The 25,110-nt window shown below is 44.9% G+C and overlaps 1 protein-coding gene across 4 annotated transcripts in view; it reads right to left on the reverse strand.

The window, feature by feature from the left end:
• LOC147882286 (protein FIP1-like) overlaps positions 1-25,110 on the reverse strand; it is a 200,961-nt gene that overhangs the window by 18,861 nt on the left and 156,990 nt on the right. For 2 of the 4 annotated variants that reach the window (XM_087400861.1, XM_087400862.1), the window contains exons 9-11: positions 14,738-14,822; positions 14,552-14,611; positions 13,637-13,723 (exon numbers count right to left, since the gene is read on the reverse strand). In XM_087400861.1, coding sequence (XP_087256987.1) covers positions 13,637-13,723; positions 14,552-14,611; positions 14,738-14,822 — 232 coding nt within the window. The remainder of the gene's footprint in view (positions 1-13,636; positions 13,724-14,551; positions 14,612-14,737; positions 14,823-25,110) is intronic. The other 2 variants (XM_087400863.1, XM_087400864.1) reach the window with 1 other exon arrangement.

Below are 25,110 nucleotides of genomic sequence, written 5' to 3' on the forward strand. Positions count from 1 at the left end.
AAAATTTTCAGCAACATCATTAAATTTTCAGCAACAAATGCCAACATGATGTATGCAAATGCCAACATGATGTATGCAAACATAGGGATGCAGCCCGGAATACAGATGGGGATGCCAGGAATGATAAGTTGTTCCATGAATATGCCACAGATGCAGGGAATGGGACCTGGAATGGTCAATCCAGCTATGGTGGCAGGCAATAATGCACAGAGTTTGAGCCAGATGATGTCACCCCCTTATTTGCAGCCACCAGTGTGTGACAACATTGCACCCAAGGGCAAATTGAAAGACTACAAAGAGGGTGGGGCTGTTGTTAAATTTGAGACATTCAATGGGACACAAAACAGGCTGAAAGCATTGACCTTTGTGCAAGAATTTGATGCTGCCTATGCTGGTGGGAACTTCACGGAGTCATGAAGGCAGCCACATTTCTCAACGGCAATGGACTTCAATGGTGGACCAATTTGCTCTTGTAGGGTAGAGCCCCTACCACTTGGGTTGAGTTCAAACAAGTTTTCTCATCTGCTTGGCTCACCACCACTTTTGAAGTGGATATAATGATAGCATAGCATAGACTGGATGCCGCAAACTGTAAGAACCTCGAAGAGTACAATAAAAAGTTTTTGGAAGCCTTGCTGCCCATGAGTTCTTACAGGCGTGTGGAGCTGTTCAAACAGATTGAGAAGTATTGATGTGGGCTGCTGCCAAAGGAAATTCGAGACTACTGCACCAAAACCAAAGTCTCCAATATGTTTCAACTAATATAAAATGCCACAACAGCCTATGCCCTCTTGTAGGGCAAGACTTCGGGCTTCAAGGGCAGCAACCAAGAAGCACATTAGCTTATGGGCAGCAAGCAGGGAGGCCATAAATATTTCAGAAAATTTGAGCAGCCCATCAAGTCTAGATTTGTTGCAGGACAGAGGCGAGGATTGCCTTGAAAGAACTTGTCTGAGGAAGAGAAGGCGGCCCTCTATGATGCCAACAAATTTTTCATATGCAAGGAAAAGGGCCACCGAGCACATGAATGCGCACAGAGGAAGAGGAAGTTTCCCTCGTCAGATCAGAGTGAGAACAAGGGAGAAAAGAAGGATGACCAACTCGTAAGAAGCCCAAACCCAACTGCTAGACTTATGCCAGATGTCACTGGAGCTATACAGGATGTGGATGCTACGGAGTTATGCAGAGCGTTGGGTAAAATCCGTGACAAGACCACTTTGTTCTTCTTTGATTCAGGCGCGAGAGCCAATTTTATATCACCAGAGCTGGCTAGAAAGTTGGGCATAAAGGCAGAAGAGATGGGGCCACTATGTGATGCAGATATGGCTTGCCCAGGGCACAATGAGTCAGTTATACCGATCATTGGGAAGCTTCGCATGCACATTCAAAGCTACGTGGACACTGAGGAGTTCTACATTATGCCGTTGAATGGGTGTGATGTTTTGCTGGGTATACCTTGGCACCACAGGAAGGGAGCACTTTTGGATGCCAGAAACATAACTCTGACTTTGACTCACCGAGGGAAGTCTTATGTTTTGGATGTTAAACTAAAGGGAGAATCTATTCCAGTTGTATCGACTTCGGCCATTTCAAATGTAATGAAAAAGTATCTTTCTGCGTACTTGGTTTTTGCAACTGAAAAACTCGAAAGATTATGCTTGGTCTCAAATTTGAGTTGGCGGCGGAATGCCTTAACTCATTATTATGCCAACTATTGCAGGGGACTAAGCCAATAGGTGGTGGGCGAGTGGAGCATGTGGTGTATGGAAAGATGTGTAGAGGGTGGCATCACGGAGGGAGCGGTTAGAACTGGCAAAGTAGCACATCTTAGAATGCAAATGTGAAGACGAGTGTTTGTTTGATAGCGCAAGCTCCCCGCACATTTCGGTCGAGTCCACCAGCTCAAAGGAATCTTCCTTGCTGAGTTTGTTCCCAACTTCCATAGGCAACACCAGCTCTTTGCACTCTTCCATTTGAAACTGCTTCATGATCTCTTGGCAGTGCTTTTCTCCAGAGATAAAAGTCTTCTCCTCCTCTTGCCATATCTCTACCCGCTAAAATTAGTGCAACAATGCAAGGTTAGTCATTCCAAACTCTTCATAAAGGAGAGTCTTTACCTTCCTTATCTTGCTGTTGTGATTCCCAATTATGATAAGATCATCGATGTAGAGAATCGCAATCATTCTCATGTCCCACTCTACATGGAGGTACAGGTTTGCATCTAACGAACTTTGAGAAAGACCAATCTATGAGAGCTAATCATCGATACCCTGGAACCATGTCTAGGGAGCCTATTTCAGCCTATTTCAGCCTATAGAGCTTGAAGATGCAAGACATGGAATGAAAAGGAAAAGCAAGACTAGGAAAGCATAATGGAAATTAAATAATACTAGAAAGAAATGTACAACCAAGCAAAGTACTTAATGATCAAGAAAGGCTTGAGGCTTGATAGATTTGACATGAGAAAGTACAATGCATTTATAGGATAGGCACACACACTCTAATTGTCAAATGTATATGGGATAAGTCCCATAGTGACACGTGGCACTCTAGGATATAAAGTAGTATAGTACTACTCTAGAACACACTAAAAGTCACTCAAATTGACTCCATTTCCTAACACCCCTCCATGGAGGAAAGGTGAGGGACTACTGGAATGGAACCAAGAACAGAGCTTCACGGTCATCAAAAACTGTGCATGCCGGTCTAAAACTAGACATGGCTCCCACACAATCTCAGAGGCAAGTGAGCATGGCTCAGAGGCTAGTGATCATAACATAGAAATCTCATCTAGCATGGCTCAGAGGCTCATCATGCATGGATGCATCATCAACTCACAGGTCAAGGAGACCAATGCACCAACAAATAGACCTATCAAAGCCAAACACACATGGCTCCCACAGTACATCCCCTCCTGGCTCTAAAGACTAATGAGGAACATGGAGCCACATACAAAAAATAGAAAATAAATACATCATTTTAGGAGGACTGTCCAAGGCAGAGTACCTTTATTGACTACACACACATGATTTATTGCATTCATTTTTGGAAAACACCCCCAGGGCAAAGTACCCAAGTACATCATGCTTAGAAAGCAAAATCATGATCTCCATCATCCTCTAGATGTTGAAGACAAACAGTAAGAGCATGATCTTGTGTCGGATGGTCATCTTCGTCTGCATCATCACTAGTGGCGGAAGCCATCGAACCGGCATGATCCTTCGATTGTTGTTGAGCAAGCTTTTGGTAGCACCTGTCCTCCATATGACCGAGCTTGTTGCAATATGCGCACTTGAACGGCTTGAATGTCTTTCCTCGTGCTGGTGGAGTCGATGGCCTAGGTCTCCATTTGCTGGTTGAGGCAAGAGCCTGTGTAGTATCCGCTGAGTAGGATGGAGATTCTTTGTTGTGGCCATCCTTTTCAAGTAGAAGAGATACCATATCTTCAAAGGTAGTTGATGCAATGCGAAGTACTTCAAGGGCATTCTCAAAGCGAGAAATCCCTTCCATACTTGTCATGAGGACAGCCATTTTGTCCTCGTCATCCAGGAAACGCTTCAAGTTGGAGAGTTGTTGAATTAAAGACTGAATTTTTGCTATATGTGCACTCAAGGTATTAGACTCTTCCATTTTCAACTTATAAAATTGCATTTTCAGAAAAACCTTGGAGTTGGTAATCTTGTTACCAAATATATTTTCAAGGCGTGCCCAAATCTCCTTGGCCGTTGACTTGAAGTCGATGTGATGAATCAAAGAATCATCTAGGCAAAGCCCGATGATTGCGATGGCTCTCGAGTTGTGTTTCTTCCAAATCTTGCGCATTGGAGGTTCCATTGTGGTAGGATCTTCATCATCTTCAATGGAATCCCAAACATTCTCCTTCATGAGAAGGAGTTGGACCTTCATTTGCCATGTGGGGAATCCTTCTCCCGTGAATTTTTCCACGAGCAAGGAGCTGGTCGTTAGTGAGCCCATTGTGGATGATCTGAGAATGTGAGCAAAGAGAGTTGTCCCTTTGACAGTCACCTAGTGTAGAGGTAACGATGTGGCGGTTAGGAGCGGGCTGCTTGCTGCAGAGAATGGCTGCTTGCAGGAGCGGGCTGCTTGCTTGAAAAGATGGCAGAGAATGGCTGGCAGATAAGAGGGCAGAGAAGCAGGCAGAATAGCGAGCAGAGGAGGGGGCAGAATAGCTGGCTCTTGAGCAGAAAAACGGGCAGAGATGCAGGCAGAGAGGCGGACAGAATAGCGAGCTCTTGAGCAGAAAAACGGGCAGAATAGCGGACTGTTTTGCTGCTTGCTGCGAGTTGAATGGCGGGCATGTTTGTTGCTTGCTGTGAACTGGACACTAGGCCAAGAGAGTGGCGCCTATGAGCGAAGCATGGAGCTGCTACGAATCATTGGAGCTGACGAACCATTGGAGCTGAGCTGCCACACGCCATTGGAGCTGCCATGAGCCATGAGTTGAGTTGCCATTGTTGGTGAGGCTCGGGTGGAGAAGGAGTAGAGCTCAAGATGGAATTGGAGAAGACATTCCTCCAAGGGGAATGAGGGAGAGAGGCTTCAATGTCCTCAATCTCTTACCTTAACTTCTTGGAAGATAGCCTAGCTCTGATACCATATGAAGATGCAAGACATGGAATGGAAAAGAAAAGCAAGACTAGGAAAGCATAATGGAAATTGAATATGCTAGAAAGAAATGTACAACCAAGCAAAGTACTTACATGATCAAGAAAGGCTTGAGGCTTGATAGATTTGACATGAGAAAGTACAATACCTTTTTAGGATGGCGCACACACAAGTGTCAAATGTATATGGGATAAGTCCCACAGTGACATTTGGCACTTAGGATATAAAGTAGTATAGTACTACTCTAGAACACACTAAAAGTCACTCAAATTGACTCCATTTCCTAACAGAGCTAATCGTTGATACCCTGGAACCATGTCTGGGGAGCCTATTTCAGCCTATAGAGTGCCTTGTAGATTGGCAATCTACACACCATGGTTCTCTTGGTCTGGAATCCTTGTGCTGCTCCACATAGCCTCTCTCTTCCAAGTCTCTATTGAGGAAGGAAGACTTCACATCCATCTGGTAGATAGGCCAACAATCGTGGGCAACTGATTGCTATGAGTCTTCGAATTAATCCAGGCCGCTGGTGCAAAGGTCTCATCGTATCTAGACCTTCAACCAGTAAGTAACCCTTGGCCACCAACCACGCCTTGTACTTGTCGAGTGTACCGTCGTCTTTGTAGATTCACTTCCCATAACCTTCCATTTAGTTGGCCTTGATATCGGGTCCCAAGTGCAGCTCTTTTCAATGGTAGCCATCTCAACCTCCATTGCTTTCAGCCATTCAAAGATGTCTTTCGCCTCCTCGAAGGGTTTTGGCTCATGAATCAACATGATTTGAGCCCATCAAGGCGTAGTTCATTGTGAGAGCCTTCTAGCTCCTCGGAGAGATATCGGTCACCCCACTCGCTAAGGATCTCTCTTGGGCAGTTCCGAGTCTCTTCACACAGACTTCGCATCGACAGCGGCAGAGCAGAGCGACTACCCAGGGAGAGGCGCATATGCACACTGTGTGACATGCACGAGGTCGAGACAGAGGAGCATTTCATCTTTAGGTGTCCTGTTTACTATGAGATCCGAGGGCGTTTCCACTGCCTCTTCAGGGATAGTTATGGGATTTTGGCCCGTTTCCTCTCCTACCCAGACCAACGGTGTTTGGCAGGTTTCATTCATGAGGCACTTAGACACCACGAGAGGATACTCCGAGCACGGAGACAGGAGCAGACTTCTTCCTCGGCTGATCCCTCTCACAGCTCTATCACGGAGTTCTTTCAGCTAGATCACATGGACCCCCACGAGACGAGGCCTCGACATGATCGTGACCCAAAGCTTGTGACCCAAAAGCTCAGATAGAGGGTCGACACACAGATCACACTTGGGGACATCCCCTCCTTGTTTAGAGTCGGAGCCCGACCGACGGGGGTCACAGTAGCCCTGGTCAGACGCAGAGCTACGACTAGGAGACGTGCCAGGACTGAACCTCTGAGTGGCTGACAGCACTTTATTGCCAACTTCATGCCTCCACTGCCTCATCCATCCTGATAGCTTGCTGATGATGATGATGATGATGATGATGATGATGTTGATGATGATGCTAAGATGGATATATAGTTGACCATCGACATGACTATGTTGTACTTAGGACTTAGTATTGCCATTCTGCATTTTTGCATTTTGCATTGGTATGGATGCTCGTTTAGTAGCTCCACTACCACAGCTTGTTGTATCAAGATTTTCACAATCTCATAGACCCATCGGTCTTACGAAGACTTTAATAAATTTTCTTTCTTTCTTTATTTCCATGATCTCCATGCAATACTAAGGTAACCTCTTCTCTTTGGCAAGAGTCTTCTTCTTTGTCCACTTTGGCTCTTCTAGTTCTGAATCTGAAGTTACCAAACTTGCTTTTGCTTCTTTTGCTTTGATCTAAGACACCACCATGATTAGCGCAGGTGCCAAGGCAGTCGAGATAGGGCTCAATCTCTTGGAAGACTACGTCCCTACCGACCACCACCTTCTTTGATACAGTCGATAAGCCTTGGACATGTCACTGTAAATGAACATGCATTATTTCTTGCTCCTTGCATCTAGTTTGTTTCTAGTGTCTTTGTGGGCATGCACCCATGCATTAGAACCAAAAACTCTTAAGAGTTTGATCATAGGTTTCTTACTTGAGTAAGCCTCTAGAGGTGTCTTCCCCACAACTTCTTTAGTGATCATCTTGTTAAGGATGTGGACAGCCATATTAACTAACATTCTTGGCTCTTAGCATATGCTTAAACCCATCTCTACTATAGCTCGATTCTTTTGCTCAAACACACCATTCTGCTAGGATGCACTTGCTGTTGTCAACAATGTTTGATGCCATTTGATGCCTTTCTTCTTGCAGTAAGAATTGAACTCATGTGACAAGAATTCTCCGGCTCTGTCTATTCTTGAAGTTTTGCGTCTCTTTCCCGTTCTTCCTCTTTCACAAGGGCCTATGACTTTTTAGAAAAACAATAAATCCAAGTCATTCTAACAAAATCATCTATGAAGGTGAGAAAGTACTTTGACCTTGAAAGTGATCTTGTAGACATGGGCCGACAGGTATCTGAATGAACCACCTCAAGTGGCTCTATGGCCCAAATTGTGATCTCTGTCAAGGATTTGGTACCCAGTGTTCCTTACCTTCCATGAAAGCTCTGCAAACTTCTTTCTTGCTTGAAAGTTGTGGAAATCCATCCACCATGCCTGCCTTGTGCATTTCCTCCAGAGCGGTCTAGCCGGTGTGCCCAAATCTCTCGTGCCATAGCTGAGACATCCCAACGTCCCCTTGTACCATCATAGTACTGATATTGTGAAGCCCTTCTTCTTCAACTCCTCCAGCGATCACTTTGTCCGTTAACTTGGATGAGATGACCACTTCATCCTTGTAACTCTTGTCACATGCACCCCTACACTAGGGAGCATTGTGACATACAGTCTGACCTCAAATATCTTGTCATATGTCGTGACCCCTTCATGAGCCCTAGTCCGGGGACGAGTCAGGCACAAGGCACGGCGGAGCAGTTTGGGTCGCCAGGAGCAACAAGTTCGGAAGAGGGGAATGACACATGCACCAAGGTCAAGCCCAGGTTGCAGTGACAATTGGCTGCATTGACAGCAAATTGCAGCTCCCTACACAACATATTTGGCACGATTTGGGCTGCTGGCAAAACACACAGTAAGCAAGCTGGAGGAGGCACCTTTTATAGGCAGCCTCAACCCCCTCCAAGTAGGCCCCTAGGGATGAGCAAACAGGCCAACCAGCCCAGCCAACCAGTCAATTGGCTGGTTGGGTCCGCCAAAACAGGCCCTTCCAGCCCCTATATAAGGAGGGCTTTGCCCCTTTCTCAGCACTCAGCAGCCTCCACCAGCGCCTTTCAGCCAGCATATGGGCGAGATTGGGTGTCCTATGTCAACAGAGTAGCTCCTTCCACAATTTTGTATGCCGATTTGGCAATCATGTACAACAGCAGTCAAGGCATTTATTCCATCAATCTAAATAAAGCAGTGTACTAATACGGTGTATCCCATGTTTGAGTTCTTCTTGGTATGTTCATCTATTTTCTGCACAGCTAGTCCCCGCATGTTACATTGGGACATATAAAGCAATTGTCAATACCTTGTCTTCACCCGTGGTCGTCGTGAATGGGACATTAATAATACCTTCAACTGGACAGCTCCGACTATCCCCCATAGTAACGGATGAGCCAGCACTAACTCAACAAGGTTCTTGAACCACTACTTCGTTTTGGTCATGTGCTTCGAGGCTCCATTGTCAGCCTACCAATCGTCTCCTCTATCAGTTATTGCAAGTGATGAGCACTTCTCAGTGATGTTGACCATGAAGAGTTCCTCCATAATGACATTGGTGGCTTCTGACTTGTTCTCTCCCTTCGACTTGTTAGTTTCTTTCTTCTTTCAATCCGTTTTCCTAGTCTTTGGCAAAATACCCCAGCTTCTCACAATAGAAGCACTTCTTTTTCTTCTTATAATCATCTGACTCGTCTTCTTTGGAGTCTCCATCAGACTATGGCTTATCCTTAGCTTTCTCCTTCATGAGAAAGGCTATTAATACATCTATCAAACTTCTTCTTGCAGAAGGTGCACTAGTTCTTAGAAAGTGACCAGTGCCAATCATTGCCCTACAATCAAGAAACCCTTGTAGCTTATGGGGAGTATGCCAAGCAAGAGCCTAGCAACCTCAAGGCCGAGTCGAATCTGTCTATTGGCCAATTGCAGAGAGTTAATCTCTATCCACCTTCATCTAAGTGATGTGCTTCTGAACTAAGTCCTCCTCATCTATGTGCATGTCATAGAGCTCTGCGTCAAGGTCGAGGATCCTCGCAACGTTGTTGATCTCATACATGTCTTTTAGGATGGTCCATGCTTGAAAAGCACTGTCCACAAGCTGAATATGTACAAGGATGGAATCTGCAATCGTGCCAATAATAATGGCAAGGGCCTCTGCATCATGTAATTCCCAATCCCTAACTGCAACAGGATCTACAGGTGTCGCTAATACCCCCACTGCATTCCTGATGTCCTCACGTCGTAGCTCCAATCCTGTTGTGATTTCCGAAATCATCCTCACCACAAGGTGGCTCCAGATCTTCATCTTCCAAAGGGGATAATTTGTAACGTCAAGTTTTCCTAAATCCCCAAAGCTTGGGATGGGAAGTCTGCTTGCCATGGCTAGGCTGTTAAAGGCTTAGAAGTGGGAGTGCGACTTTACTATGAACTGAAAACATAAATCACTTCTTGAAATGGGGTTGCCTCTTTCTCGGCAAGGGCTTGCTGAGGGATATCACAATTGTGGCTCACGAGGTTCTACTATGTCACAATTTCAGGAGCTGAAGTATGCCCCTATCACCGTGGAAAATGTACGTACTCTCTCCTGATACACAACAGTAAACTGAACCCACAAACTGTAAATAAAACAGTAAATAAGCAGCCAAGGAGCTTCCAAAATATACTTAGTTTAGGTCACCACGAACGTGGCTGAACTACTTCAGGGTGAAGCAACAAACACCCAGCAAAGTGTTGGGCAAAATACAATCAAGGAGGACTAGGGTCAAACTCACGTGTAGATGAAGGAAGAGATGCTCCAGGAATTCTGCTCCCGTGTACCTTGAAAAGGGCTTCAGTGGGATACAGAACAGAGAGGCTTCTCTATTGTATAGAGCAAGGAACCCTAATAAACTGACCAACTGAGTCTGGACCTGCCAGTCAACCACCCAACCTGGTCTAGTCCTTTGACCAGACCCAATCTGGCCCTTTGACCAGTCCAGGTAGTTTTGAATGCCAGGTCTGCCGACCTAGTCATTCCCAAAATTGGGCCTAGAAGGCAGTCCAAACAGACGCCTAAAGTGCGCACTGTTGCTGCCCTAATTTACTGCTTCAACAGGTTGCAAAAAGCAACCCTAAAATGCTGATAACTGCACAGTTGCAGCCTAGCCTTACCCTCACCTGCCTACAGATGCACTGCCATGATGACCTTCTCATATGGGGGCTCACAGGTGGTCAATGATCTTCTCTAACAATGTTGGCTCCATGTGTCTTAGTGAAAAAGCCTTGGAATGGTTCATGGACTTTAAACTAGAGAGAAAGTTGACCTCGACATACTCTAAGAAAACTTCTTTTGCCGCTAGGATGGCTCATAGAGCTCGGCCCAGCCAAGAGTAGGAGCAGGGACAAAGGGTGGGAAGGAGCAGGGAGAAAGAAAGTGAAAAAACGGAAGAGAGAAATATGCTGACAATAAGGCCCAAAGGGAAGCGAGAGAAATAACATTGACAAAAAGCGAAAGGAAGGAAAGAGAGAGAAATAACGTTGAGAAAAAGGCCAAATATTGACAATAGCATCTGAAATACATTGCTCATACCCCTATGTAGGGGAGCTAAAGGTGGCTCTATATATGTCAGGAAAAGGAAAGCTATGAGATGAAGGAAACTAGGCCACTGAGGCACTCAATGTCAATGAAAGAGAAAGAGATGGATGAGGCTTATAATCTCCTTCCCCTCAACCACTAATATAGGCCCTTTCTTGCTAGTTAGCCCCTAGTGCTAACCCTACTAACTTAGCTTATTTCCCCTTCATTACAAGGTGATCAATGAGATACTCATTCCTAGAAACTCCTTTTTTTTTAAAAAGGCAACAATATCTACATTGGACCTCAGTTACAGAGGCATTTTACCAACACATGCCCCTCTATCTCCACCTCTTGCATTTCCGAGAAGGTGCATATTCTAAGGTGCTAACAATGTCATTGGCAGCAATCTCTTCGCCTTACCTCATTCTACCATAGGTAGAAGATTTACGGAGTTAGGTATCTGGTAATCTCTCATACAAGGGTGCCACACATCTCTAGGTTAGTACTCAACAAATTTTTTCATGTCCTTGGATCTTCTATCAAATAAATAGATCTAACCTCATAAACCAAGGGCTTCTCAACAAAATGTTTTCCTCCATCTCCACCTCCTGCATGTTGCATAGACTGCATAACTAATACATTGTGGCATCTATCCCCACACCTTGCCTCTATCTGAAACTGGTGAGTAAAAGTTGGAGTTGAGCTATGGCTATCCGCATCACATGCACGAGATGGATCCAACAATATCCGGGTGGCTGGATGGATTTGGTAGTGGTCGAGCACAAGAGCTACTCTCTATAGAAGACCATCTTTTAGTGCCATGGGGCTGCATTGAGGACATCTCTCGTCCCCCTCAATTGCGAGTTGCATGGAAGAAGATAGAGCCCACCGCATTGATCGTGTCTTGCTTGATTCAGTTTGACATACACCTTGACATGATCAAAACATGCGACGATTTGGAATAATACACCTATATGTAACGATCCCATTGGAGACTCTGTCAAGATGATGTCATGTGGGGCCCATCTCTTCCTACAGATCATACGCCAGAGCATCATGACTTGTAACCCCTCTCATACCCTACCCATGCTACATCTTTGCGATCTACTCCCAATAGCCTCTACGTATAAGGTTGCAGGTCTAACCGGAGAATCAAAGACAAGAAATTTTGTGTTGACATGCTAGACGTGGGCCTACAAACATAGTCACTCTAGTTTAGGAGTGAGGCGTGTCCCCTCGTTAATCTAGCCTAAGCAGCCAGTTTCATACTAAATAGGGGTCCTGAAGATACATCACGGGTATACATATGACATAGCAACCTCAACTAATGCTCCCTCTAGAGTGATCGATGGGTAATCACCAATGTTGATGCATGACCTTTGTTATATCAAGGTTGACCATTTTTTCTTTGTTATCACAAAATGCTTGTATGGCTACCAAGTGTGGCTCTGATTGAAGAAGCTAACTCATCAATGTAGATCAAAGAGGGTGTGGGATTGTTGACCCAAAGCCGAAAACTACATGCTCAAAGCTGCAAAGAGATAGAATGGTCAACAGTTCATAAACACTCTCCTAATCTATATTGCATGTGAAGAAACTATAAAAGGAACTTCATAAGTGATCCACAGCATCCCTACCAGGCTTGTTGGAAGATTACATGTTCACATAACATAATAACTGACTTATCACGACATCTAGCCATAGTCTACGAAGATATGAAGCCACAAACTCACAGGATGCAAGATTCCAACCAGTGACCAAGCACAGATGCAGTTGATAATCACAGAGATAATCTTGCCACAATGGTGGAGCACAACACACCAATGTGATCTACCTAACCAAACCCGCATCCTCTCCATGCATGCATGCAGCCACAACATGCCCACGACCCGTGACTATTATTGACCCTGCTCATAGTTTGTTCTCTCCAACACCCCCCTCAAACTGAAGTAGGGCTAAAGCTCATGAACCGTGAATGAAACTACCCGACAAACTAGTGAAGACTCAAAAACAAGAGCCCACTTTACAAAGTCGGATTTGCATGCGCCTTAACGAGATTAAGAGAAGGTTTCTCAAACAACGACCATGTCAGCAGTCGAATGTGCCAAATCAAAAGAACTAAACTTTTGACAAAGAAACTAACAATATCAAACCTATACTACTAAACTTCTTAATATCAAAGCTACTTTACAATGCATAGTCCTTGGAGCCAGTATCGTCAACAATAGAGAGTCCTACAAAATCTCCATCTACAACCATGTGAGCATTGTCCTTGTTCTTTTCAGCTTCCTTTTCTTTTTCTTTTTCTTTTTGTAGCAAATTCTTCTCTATGGCCAGGTTTACCACAGTATCCACACTTGAGATCACCTCGATTGTCTTTCTTGAGGAGTTTGCCTTTGCCACTTGCTACCTTTGTATTGTATGCTTGCTGCTCATATGTGACGAAGATGCTCATCATAAGAAGGGTTGAGATCATCTCGGTGAGGCTGATATCACTTTGACACAATTTCTTCACTATATTGTCATATGCTGGTGTCAAGCTGGACATGAGAACCGCCTTAGTGTTGTCGTCTTCTACACAAACTCCAAGGTGCACAAGTCGCCTCAGGATTGCACGCTTCTTGTTCAGATGTTCACCCAACATCACATTCTCAGGCATCTTCAAGCTAAAGAATTATTGCTTCGACATCACTTTTAGACCTTTCAAACGAGATCTGAACAAGGTTTCCACAACTACCCAATTCTCACATGCACACCTCGAGAGGTCCAAATGTTGATTAAACTTACTACCACGTGCTCAACCTAGGATGCCAAGTGCCTTCTCATTTTTTTATTCCCACTAACTGGCTTTGTCTGGCGTTTCCTTTGCATCTTTGTTGGACACTTTTTCTCGCTGCCAGCCACTATAGAGACAGGTTCCAAGCGCCATGATGGAAAATTAGAACCACTAAGTCTCCATCTCCATATTTGCTGTGATACCATATGTTGACACGAAGTCAAAAACTACATGGTATGCAATGAATTAATAACTGAGAAACTCAAAGCTGCAAAGAGAGAATGGTCACAGTTCATAGACACACTTCTAATCTATATTGCATGTGAAGAAATTACAAAAGGAACTCCATAACTGATCCTTCACATCCCTACCGGGCTGGTGTAGACTAACTGACTTACCATGACATCTAGCCATGATCTGTGAAGATATAGAAGCCACGAACTCACAGGTGCAAGATTCCAGCAGCTGACCAAGCACAGATGCAGCTGATAATCATGAAGACAATATTGCCAGATCACAAACACGCCAAAGTGATCTACCTAATCAAAGCAGCATCCTCTCCATGCATGCATGCAGCCACGATGGACCCATGATTATTATTGACCTGCTAATAGTTTGTTCTCTCCAACAGAACATCCTTGCTTGACACCATGTCTTACTCACCTCTTTTGACATCCCGTGCAAAGTGGGTACTCTAACTGTGACTCTCATACAAGGCTGTCACTACCAAATGACATCATTTGTGATGCCAAGGACGAGCTTGAGATATTGAGTCGAATGCTTCTGGTATCAACAAAGGCTAAAGCGGCATCTAGTCTCCTCTATAAGGGCATGAGAGAGTGTGATCCAACATGGAGTGGTCTTGGCTGAAGCACACTTGCCCCACTGCTCTCACACTTGCCTCTACCTGCTCATTAGATGTATCTCTAATGCTGAACTATATATCAAATGGCCCACATGATAGTCCAATAGTTAAATGAGTGCCCATAGGGTCTCCTTCTGCTTGAGGGCCTTCATGATCCTTGGCTTTTCCAGGATTTTTTATGTCTTTCTTTACGAATGAGCTGGTGAAAAGTGTGGAGCTTGATGCCACCATCCAAAGGCTTGAAGGGACTAGACTACACAAGCATTGAGCAGCTACATACTGGCAAGTTTGAGAGGTTCTGCCCCATCCATTCCTAGCTCAAGTTGAAAGCAGAGAGTGTCTCCTACTTTATCTTTTTCACATAACAAAAGATGCTAATTTATAGAAAACACAAGTTTTGTCCTCCTAGCTTACAGCTTCAGAAAATGTAGCATGTCCAAAAGCTGACCTGAGGAGCACCATCTTCTGAGCGCTCATATTTGCTCAGACTTTCCTGAAGTCGCAGAATCTGTCCTGCCAGAACAGGAAACATACAACCTTAAGTACCTAGAGTAGTTTGACATGTATCAGAAAAATCATCATCATGCACAAGCCATAAACATTGCACTGCATCCTCCCATTCATCCTTTCTTACCTCCTCACTTAAATAACGGAGGTTATCTTGCTGGTACCGTAAAAGAAGCGCTTGCTGTTCTGCTAACCTTCCTCCATCAAGATATCTATAATTCGGAGTATAAGAACTTGAGTAACTTATCCAGGCTGAACTCAGCGTTGTTTATTAACACAAAAATGTGCACAACTAAAGAACCTCTGAACACAATTATCAAACAAGATGCTTGAAAAGCAATAAGACTGCCACCTCTTGAGAAATCCCTCGAACACAAAATGCTTTGTGAATTCGCATCCACCCTATTAGTTCTTGGTTTGATGTTCTCATCATAGGCTAGCATAAGATGAAGCATCTAGTTACTTACGGTCTCATCGTGGCAGAGCTTTAGCTGTCATTGGGTCCTTAATATGTAGATTTCCTTCCATAAATGCATTCTGAAAAGATTATATATACTGATTCCGTTTGGACCCTCAGAATCTAATAGTTTGGAGAGTAGGCTAGCAGTAGTAGTGTGAAGGGGTTAATGACAGTTTAAAGGTACTATTCATTTTGCTTCATAGCTGTTAGGATTCCACTCAGGGCAGACTTCTGGACCTGGAAGCAGTACTCATGTTGTCAGGAGTAGTCAGTCCTCATTATTTCGCATGTTGGCAGGGGAACGCACGCTGTTGGGAATAGTCAGTCCTCAATGTTACTCTCAGGGCCTGTACAGCAACAATCAACATGCAATGCTGGCTTCAGACAGTCATGGCCTCAACAGTTCAGTTCTATACACATCTCCATTGAATAGAGTCACTTGCTACTATGGTCATTGGATCTCTAGGATGGTTGCCTACATCCCTTGATGTCAGCTGTTTTTTAACGTTGAGCCAATCCCTCTGTTTATTAAGCCATAAATGCCCTGGGAATAATGATCTTCAGCTTTCTTTTTCATGAATTTGGGATCTTTAGGAAACATTTCACTCTTTGGTTTGATCATCCTTTCCTCAAATCGGGTAAACAAATTATTGTTGAGTAATTGGAGATAGATTACAGGACTCCACATGCATTTAAGATCCTTTTGACCTGGGGCCTCCCATCCTAGGTATTATTCGTACAAATGTAAACCGATATTATGTCTCAGAACAGAACACAAAAACAAAATGATGACCTTGTCTCGAACCAGTATACACACTACAGGGGGAAGCCACAACCCAAACATGAAAAGTCGATAAAGAACATGAAGTAGGAGGGTCAAGAACAGTGGACCCTGACCCTGAACCATCTCAGGTAGCAACCGATGAGGCGGCAAATAACGCCACCTCATATCATACTCAATAATCCAAGAAGAGATACCACTACCCCGCACCTTAGGAAGACCTCAGCTCCGACTTGGGCTGCTTGAGTCTGCTCTGCATCTATTCTATGGACTCTTGAAAGTATGTATAATCTTGAGCCGGATCTGCAACAATATCTTAGTGTCCCCTCTTAGCTCTCCTAAGAGGACTTGTTTAAAAGGGCACACGAGATGGTCAAGAGAGATACTGGAGATAATCTCCAATGAAGAGCCGCCTTCATAAGCAATAGAGGACAACCATGCTGGGATGGGAGTATGCACTATCGTTTTAAAAAGGAGACAGCTTGGGTGTTGGTCACCTCCCCACTTGTGAGCGGAGTACAATGGAGGGGTGGACCATAATATGATACATTGGGAAATGGGACTGCCACATGGGCAGCACAGAGGAGATCCACCATGGAGGGCAGATCTGGCAGAGAAGGTTCCAGATGTTGTCCATGCTCGGAGAGGACAGACTGCACAGGGAAAACCAGCAAGCAAGGCTGTGATGACATCAGCAATGAAAACAACTTCTGTACGGAATGCCATGTCAGCATGTACGGACTCTTCTAGAGCAGTTACAGAGGTTGGAAGTGACCTGAACAGAGGCGGATGTGTAGCAGACAGAATTGTGGGTGTTTTGGAGGGCCTATGGAAAACAAGCTGGATAGGGGCAGGCCTGCCTGGGCCAATGGCAGCCTAGGCATGTAGGCCATTTTATGGGCTATCCATAGGTGCCACTCATTCCTTGGTATGTGCCTTGTAGGCCTAGTTACAGTCAATTAGGTCAGTTGGTACAATTAGTACATGTACCACTTAGGACAGTTAGGACACTTAGTCCAGTTAGGGCATTTAGCCCTAGCGTTTTGTTATATTGGCTCTCTCTTGAGCCTCCACTCTTAGTTTTGCAGCAATACATTACAACATCTCGTTTTTTGTCTTCTCACCTCCATTTTTGAGCTTCCATTGCTTGCCCTAGCCTACAGTGGTATCAGAACAGGTCAGGCTTCCATCCCTCAGCCATTTCCAGCCATCCCGAACCTTCTAGTTCTTATTGCGCGCTGTTTGGCAGCATGTTTCTTTGCTGGTCTGCACGCATTCCAAGGTGCAACCACACGTGTGACTATTTGGAGCCTCTCCAAGCAGTTTCGTCGCAGGAAATCAACTTTTTGGTGCTGCTGCTGCATAGGCGACTGCATTCTTAGTGTTTTCTGCTAAAATCGATTCACACGTGTGGAGTCCTGCTGATGTATGGAATCCTTACAGCTGCACGGACCAGATCTAGCAGCATTTATTGCTTTTTTGCACCTGTACGGATGCATTTATGACCTATATAGTGTCATAAATGCTTGCACCACAGCCTGTATGGACCTGTCAGAGGCCTCATAAATGCAGTACAGAACTGCTGACATGGTATTTAATGCAGTACAGCCTGTACAGAAATATCAGAGTGCATTTATTGCTGGTACAGCCATTGTACGGTGCACTTAATGCTGTACGGGCCTGCCTTGGAGAGCGTGCCAGCCATTTGAAGCTTCTTATCAACGAATTTCTTCATCTGGAAGCTTCTGCTTGGTTGTTGAAGACGTTTGGAGCTTGTTCAAGTGATCCGGAGACCTCTCCTTGAGCCCTTCCCTCCTCATTTGGCTTACCCTTGCCTCGGGCTGTGTGTTCGCTTCCATTGGATCACCTTTCTCATTTCGAGGTGTTCTCCTTCTTGTGGGAGGACTATTCCTGACTCTCATTTCCAGCCCTTCCTTGGCATTTTTCATTGCCATTTTCTGTCCCTTTACCTCTCCTACAAGGCTGACCACCTGTGCTCGCATTTGGAGCCTTTTCCTTGTTGCATTTTTGGGTCCACATCATTCGGTAAGCACCTACTGCAAGGCTTCCTTCATTTCCAGCAAAACAATCCTTTCTTTTGTTTACTTGGCATTTTGGAAAGGCCCTGTGTTGCCTTGGAAGGCCTCGTGTTGCCTTTGGGAATCTCTTTTGCAAGCTCATCAAGTGATGAGTCTAATGCTACTTGTGGAGTAGCTACATCTTCTTAAATAGGTACTTTGCCTCCTACACAGGAGCTGATTCAGTGGGATGGTCGTGATGCCAAAGCACATACCATGATTGCTCTTTCAGTGAAAAGAGTCATTATCCCTCATATCCGGTCTTGCAAGACAGCAAAACAAGCATGGGATCAGCGTGAATCCTTATATCATGTGTGAAATGAGGCGAGGGTTGCCTATCTACACAAGCAGTTGAAGGACTTAAAGCTTGAAGAGGGTGGTAATATGAGTGCATTTACCAATGTGAAGGATTTGAAAGAGCAATTTGCTAATATTGATGAGGTGATGCCTAATTCTCAGCTTGTTTCTAATACCCTTGATGGGTTGCCTGATTCTTATCTGGCTTTGCACTACATTGAGGTTGGTTGCAGGTGGCAATGCCAACCATTATTCCTTTGACCAGCTGGTTGCTCTTCTACTTTAGGAGGAACAAAGCCGTGCAATCGCAATGCTTCTATAGCTAGTGATCAAGCCTTTGCTGCCCAAGATAAAAACAAAGGCAAAGGTAAGGTTTCAGCTAGTGAACCCCCTCATTCACATGCTGGTCACTCCCATGGTGCCTCTTCTTCGGGGGATAACAAGAAGAAGAAAAGATGCAACTATTGCAAGAAACTTGGGCATGATATTTCTGAATGCAGAAAGCGAATTGCATCTGAAAAGAAGAAGAAAGATTCTGACATGATTCAGCTAATTTTGCACAAGACTAGCATTGGGATTTCTTGGTTACATGTCAATATAATCCTGATGTTCATGATGCCTGCATGAAAGTATCTGATGTATCTGATGCTTGGTTCTTTGATAGTGGTGCTAGCAAGCACATTACTTTTTGCAGGAAGTTATTCAGCTCACTTGAGCATACATCTAAGGGGGGGAGTGTCACATGTGCCAATAATGAATGCATCATATACAATGAAAGGGGTTGGGCAAGTTGCTCTTACTTTTGTTTCTAGTGGTCTTGTCACTCTAGAGAATGTGCTTTATGTTCCAGGCATTCGCAAATATCTTATTTCTATTTCAGCAATAACTATTGGGTTCTTTTTTATGGTGTTCGATGTGCAGTGTATGATGCTACACATGCCTTTACCATGATCTTGACTGGGACATTGACTAGAGGACTGTATAGACTTGATGCCTATGACAGATGCTTGGATGATGCTGAACTTGTAGATGCAGATGCCTTTGCTATTGATTCTTCTACCATGGCAGATACCCATTTGTGGCATGAGAGGTTTGGACACCTCAACTTTGGGTCTTTGGTGAAGTTATGTAAGGATGGTATGGTTGTTGATCTTCACAAAATGCATATGCCTTCAAAGCATGTTTGTGAACCTTGCCTGCTTGGTAAGATGCACCGTCCTGCATTTCTCAAGGATGGGAGAGATGGTGCCTCACGCAAGCTTTATTTGGTTCATAGTGATGTTTGTGGACCCATGCGGGTTGCAACTCTTGGGGGATTCTATTATTTTGTCACATTCATTGATGACTTCACTAGGTGCACTTGGATTTTCGCATTGAAATCCAAATATGAAGTTTCTACATGCTTCAGGCATTTTATTGCCTTGGCTGAGAATGAGAGTGGGCTGGAAATTGTTCACCTTAATACAAATAGGGGGGGTGAATATGTGTCAAAGGAGTTTGCTGTTTTTTTGGCCTCACGTGGCATTCATCATCAGTGCATGGTGCCTTACACTCTTCAACAGAATCCCGTGGCTGAGCACAAGAATAGATCCGTGATGGAGATGGCCAGGTGTATGTTGAAAGGCAAGCACTCGCCTAATAAGTTGTGGTTGGATACCGTTATGTGTGCTAATTACATTTTGAACAGATGTCCCACAAAGGCCTTGAAGACCATCACACCTTATGAGGCTTGGACATGTCATAAGCCCCGGATTTCTCACATGAGGACTTTTAGATGCTTGGGATATGCCCATGTGCCTACGCACCAAGTTGGATGATAAAGCTGTCAAATGCATTTTCATTGAGTATAGCTCAAAGAGCAAGGGCTATAAGCTCTACCAGCCCCGCACGGACAAGCATTTTGTGAGTAGGGATGTTGTATTTGATGAATCCTCCACTATGTCTTTGCTGGACTGTCAAAAACACCACAGATCTCTTTGACACCTTGATGCCCTTGTTTCCATCAGATGCTCATGATGATGTCACATCTGAGGTTGCTCCTCCTCCATCTGTTGGTCATTTGTGCAGCATGCTATTTAGCCTCATTTACAGCCTGATATGCCTCAGCTTGATCAGGACATTATGCACAGGTCTCTTGACCAGGAAAGAGCTGAAATTCACAAGCCCAGGAAGGTCCCCTGTTGGCTCCTTGACACATTAAAAGACAGCAAACAGGATACTCCTCTGCCAGCCCGTACTAGAGCAGCTGTCCGGAAAGAGCATGCTAATTTGGTTGCTTGCGCATTGGTTGTTACAGCATGCAATGAAGAGCCCTTATGTCATAAGGATGCCTTTCAGAATGATTGTTGGTTGAAGGCTATGCAAGCTGAATTGGATTTAATCTATAAGAATAACACTGTATGTGACTTGCCTCCTGGCAAGAATGCCATTGAAACTAAGTGGGTTTATAAGATTAAACGGAAAGTTGATGGTTCAATGGACCGTTACAAAGCATGTCTTGTTTGCTAAGGGCTATGCTCAGCAGCAAGTCATTGACTTTGAGGAGACTTTTGCCCCTACTTCCAGGATCACTACTATCCGTATTGTTATTGCCTTTGCTGCCCACTTTCATTGGGAGTTACATCTGATTCTTCACTTGTTATGAATGGATTCACTGACAGTGATTGGGCTGGATGTTCGAACACTCGTGTGTCACATAGTGGCAATTGTTTCATGCTTGGTACTTCCTGCATTTCTTGGATCGGCAAGAAGCAAAGTACAGTTGCTACTTCTAGCTATGAAGTTGAGTACAGAGCAGCGTTTACAACTATAGTGGAGCGTGTTTGGCTCCGGAAGTTACTTGCATATCTTTATGCATGTCAGACTGCTCCTACCGTCATCTTCACTGATGGTCAGAGTGCTTTGGCTGTTGCACCGAATCCTATTTTCCATGCTCGCACAAAGCATATTGAGGTTCACTATCACTTATCACTATGTTAGAGAGAGATTATCAGCAGGTAATATTCAGTTGTCTTATGTTCCCACTGAAGACAACTTGGAAGATCTTTTTACGAAGGCTCTACCTCGACCTAAGTTTGAAGCTTTTCGGCAAGCTTTAAACTTAGTACCTTTTGTGACTTTCCTGAGCCATGTCCAGGATACTTCAATCCATACCATGTGTTGGGGGGGGGGGGGGGGGGGGGGGTATAGGCTACAACGAAAGGTAGGGGGCACTGTTGAGTCAGCCAAAATGCCCCCCTGCTGGTCGGTATTTTTGGTAGGGGATCAGCCCTATAAAAGACGCCATTCCATATCACAGGACAATTGTCAACTTTTTCTCCAATGACCCAAGCCGGGGGCAGCAGGGGACTAGACGGAGTAGACCCACAGTGCACGGCTCAATAGACTCGACCTGAGAGGAAACTTACATGAGGACTACAAACATCTCTTCTCTCCTCTCTGACATGGGGAGACAGACCACAAGAGAGACGGTAGCACTTGTCAGACGACGAGCTTCCTCTTGGAGGATACAAAGGACGAGGGAGGGACATGGACAGTCTGTTCATGCTAAGTAGCACCAATCTGTCACCAATTTTCTCCTCGAGGACACCAGCCCTCACCAAATCCAGAGCCACTGTTGGACGAGCTCATCTTGTCTATCCTCAGGTGACCAGTGTAGTTGGTCCCACAAACAGCATACACAGGTCCATTCCAAAAGCTGATGTATTGGCCCCACAGACAACATACACAGATCCAGTCACTCAGATAGATCACTCATCGACAACCTTGAGTATAGAAATGGATTCGGACCCTTCTCCAACCTCTTGTTCATCCGGATCAGAAACATTTAGCAATCTTCATTCATGACGTTGTAAGATACAAAGACCAGCTGCTCAGAATACATAGACGAGATGAGGGGGCTCAAAGTGTGATCATCAAATTTTTTTAGTAGGATAGCATGGACCAATAGTCCCCAAATGGATGGTGTAGACGAGGCCCAAAGCGGCCACCAATGAGGGTGACAGTGGCACTTGTCCAATGGAGAGCTACTGCTAGGAGACAATAGCGGACCATGTAGATTGACTAACGCCAACGCTCTATCACAGGTTTCATGCCATCGCAGCATTAATACCACCGGAGCATCTCTCTGCTCAAACGGTCTAATCCATTCTCAGCCACCCGGTGGACTTGGTTCCTCAAACAGCATACACAAGATTGCCACAGTGATACCCTCCCCATGGGTTCAATTTTTTTTTTTTGATGGGTTCAGATATTTAGCTTAGCCACAAAGAGGGGAGACAAATCTCATCATTTGTCAAGTCTGTTTCATGCCTGATTTGACACGTCCAAATCTGTCCCAGGTTAGGCACCTGTAGGCGCAATAAGATCCTCAACAGAGTCTCAGTTTGAGTAGTTTAGGATTAGGCTTGACCGCTCAATTCCGATAGGCAAGTCGGTGGGTCAAAAGTTGACCAATCAAAGTCGAAATTGGTGGGCTGGTCTGTTGGCAAAGGTTGACTAGGCAAACTTTGCCCCAGCCACTGAAGACCTCCTTCATAGAGGCACGCAGAAGCACAGAGAACAGCAGAAAGCCACCTTCAACATCTTCCTCACATTAAGCAGATCTGCACCAGCAAAGTCTGCCATGTTTTGGCCTCTGTCTGGAGCCTGTTTTCCCACAATTTGTGGACGATTTTACTGAGCATTATTTGGTGCACCTTTGCTGCTCTTTATTTACTGTTTATTCATCCGTTCATTGTGTGTGCCATGAGTATTGCAGAGAGTTCTTTCATACATATTCAATTGTGTACAAGTGCTACATCAAGCATCTCGAATTCTAACACATCAATCTTTAAGGTTGTGATCTTTAACACATCCAAAGCTGTCATGCATGGAGAGTAGTTCACCTTTGACGGGTTACTAGTGGAGATCATTGCATCCTACACATATCTAGGAGTGCTTTCTTTGGCCCGATTTTCACGATGAGGCCAGCAATGTAGGCCCCACTAAGCAAGGGATACGCCGCAGTTGCCAAGCTTAAGTGATGGTGCTTTAACTCTCACTTCCAAGATCCCCAAACCAAGTCTCTTCTCTTTGATTCTTTAGTCCGCCCAGTGGGTACGTATAGCAGCCCATGCGAGGGCCCTAATCTATTAGGGGCGGACTAGGCTTGGGTGGAGAGACTTCAGGTTCTCTTATCGGCATGGATGATCTGCACGGGACCCCTTGACGGATGCCAGCGTCCCATCACCGGCTATGCACTAGCCAGGGCGACATGACATACGGAGGATTCCGTTCCGCTCCAGTCTTTTTTCCTTTCATTGTCATACCCAGATGTATTTGATTATGTATGATCAGACTTAGGATTCAGCACGGGTGATGATGCTCGTTATAGTAGCTCCACCCTTACTGTGATTTGTATCAAGTTTTCTTTCAGTCTCATAGACCCATCGGTCTTCCGAAGACACTAATAAAATTTCGTTCTTTCTTTTCTTTCTCTAGCCTTGGACCTTGGGAACTGTTACGTGACGTACGGAATTGTTTCTCCTCACCCGTGATCCATTTGCATGCAAATCGAGGCTGTTGGCAAGCATTTCAAGGCCGCACGGACTGTTGCACGCATCTTGAGGCAGCAGTCCTTGCTATGCGGATCACTTTGCACGTTAATCAAGACACATTTGCTGATTGTACATGACTGCTTTCATGCCTCCCAAGACTTTTGCTGACCGTATGGACTGCTGCACGTCACCGCAGCTCATTCATTTGCTGCTGTACGGACAATTAGCAGGCTGTATGGGCTGCTACATGGACCCCAAGGCAGTTTTGGCTGATTGTACAGAGTGTTGGCACACATTCCTACGCTAATTGCTGCTTGTAGGGTTCATTTGCACGCTCCCCAACACTCTTTGCTGGCTGTATGGTCTCACTCTCCTGCCCGTGATCATTTTCCACTCTCTCTCTCCTGCCCATGATCTTCTCTATGCTGAGTTCTATCTTCTCCCTCTCCAAGCTGCCAATTTCTTCTGCTAGCTCTTGCTGCATGGTTTTGCTACCTTATGTAGGTGTTCCCGCCTAAAATAGGACACCTACAAGCTGTTTTGATGCCAATTGGAGCGGGTTCGAGCTCATTGGCTATTGTTCACTCATCTGCTCATGACTGAGGGTCAACTGTGCACTGCGGGACCTGGACAGAGGATAGGTGCGAGGGTAGAGCTCGCAACTCTTCCAAGGACAACGGGTACGTTGTTCTGACCTTCCTTTGGTTTCCATTTGTCATTATTGAAGCTTGTTGTCGCTCTTTTGTTGTTCATAGTTCTCTCTTGGCCATTCAAGTTGTGGATAGACACCCAAATACAGAGGGTGTGCGTAGATTGGTGCCAAAGGGAGTGTTGAGATTTTCTTCCTGCCTTGAGGTCACTTGTGCAGTTTGAGGTTTGTGTTGTTGCATTGTCACCCTGAGAGGCTCGACATTGGATTGTGGGACTGCCAAACCCTCTCAGCGGTTTGTAAGTAATGGAAGTGGCTGGAAATGATGCATTGTGGCTGTGATTGATGTGGATGACCACTTAGTTATAGTGTACGGCCCTTTAGCTTGCTAGAGGCCGGTTCTAGATTGAGTCAGAACAACAATTCACCTTCAAATGCCCTCACCACTGTCTTTTTAGAGATGGATTCAACAGAAATTGGCTTGGACAATGTATTTGGCAGTGAAGCAGAGTGCAAGGAGTGAGCCCTTGTTGTAAAAGCATTTTTCATTGCTAGAAGAATTAAATAAATACCGAAAGGGGAGCCAAAGCAACTGGGACCAATCTACGTCTCTTGTCTATGGTGTTCTAAGCAGGGCCAGTCTAGCCTCCCTTTTAGTGTGTTTAAAGTTGCTTTATCAGTGGTATTTAAGTAATGGA

The sequence above is a fragment of the Dipteris shenzhenensis genome, chromosome 29, assembly GCF_047967505.1.
Source record: "Dipteris shenzhenensis isolate YYH24624 ecotype China chromosome 29, Dip_SZ_1.0, whole genome shotgun sequence".
In the NCBI taxonomy this organism is placed as follows: Eukaryota; Viridiplantae; Streptophyta; class Polypodiopsida; order Gleicheniales; family Dipteridaceae; genus Dipteris; species Dipteris shenzhenensis.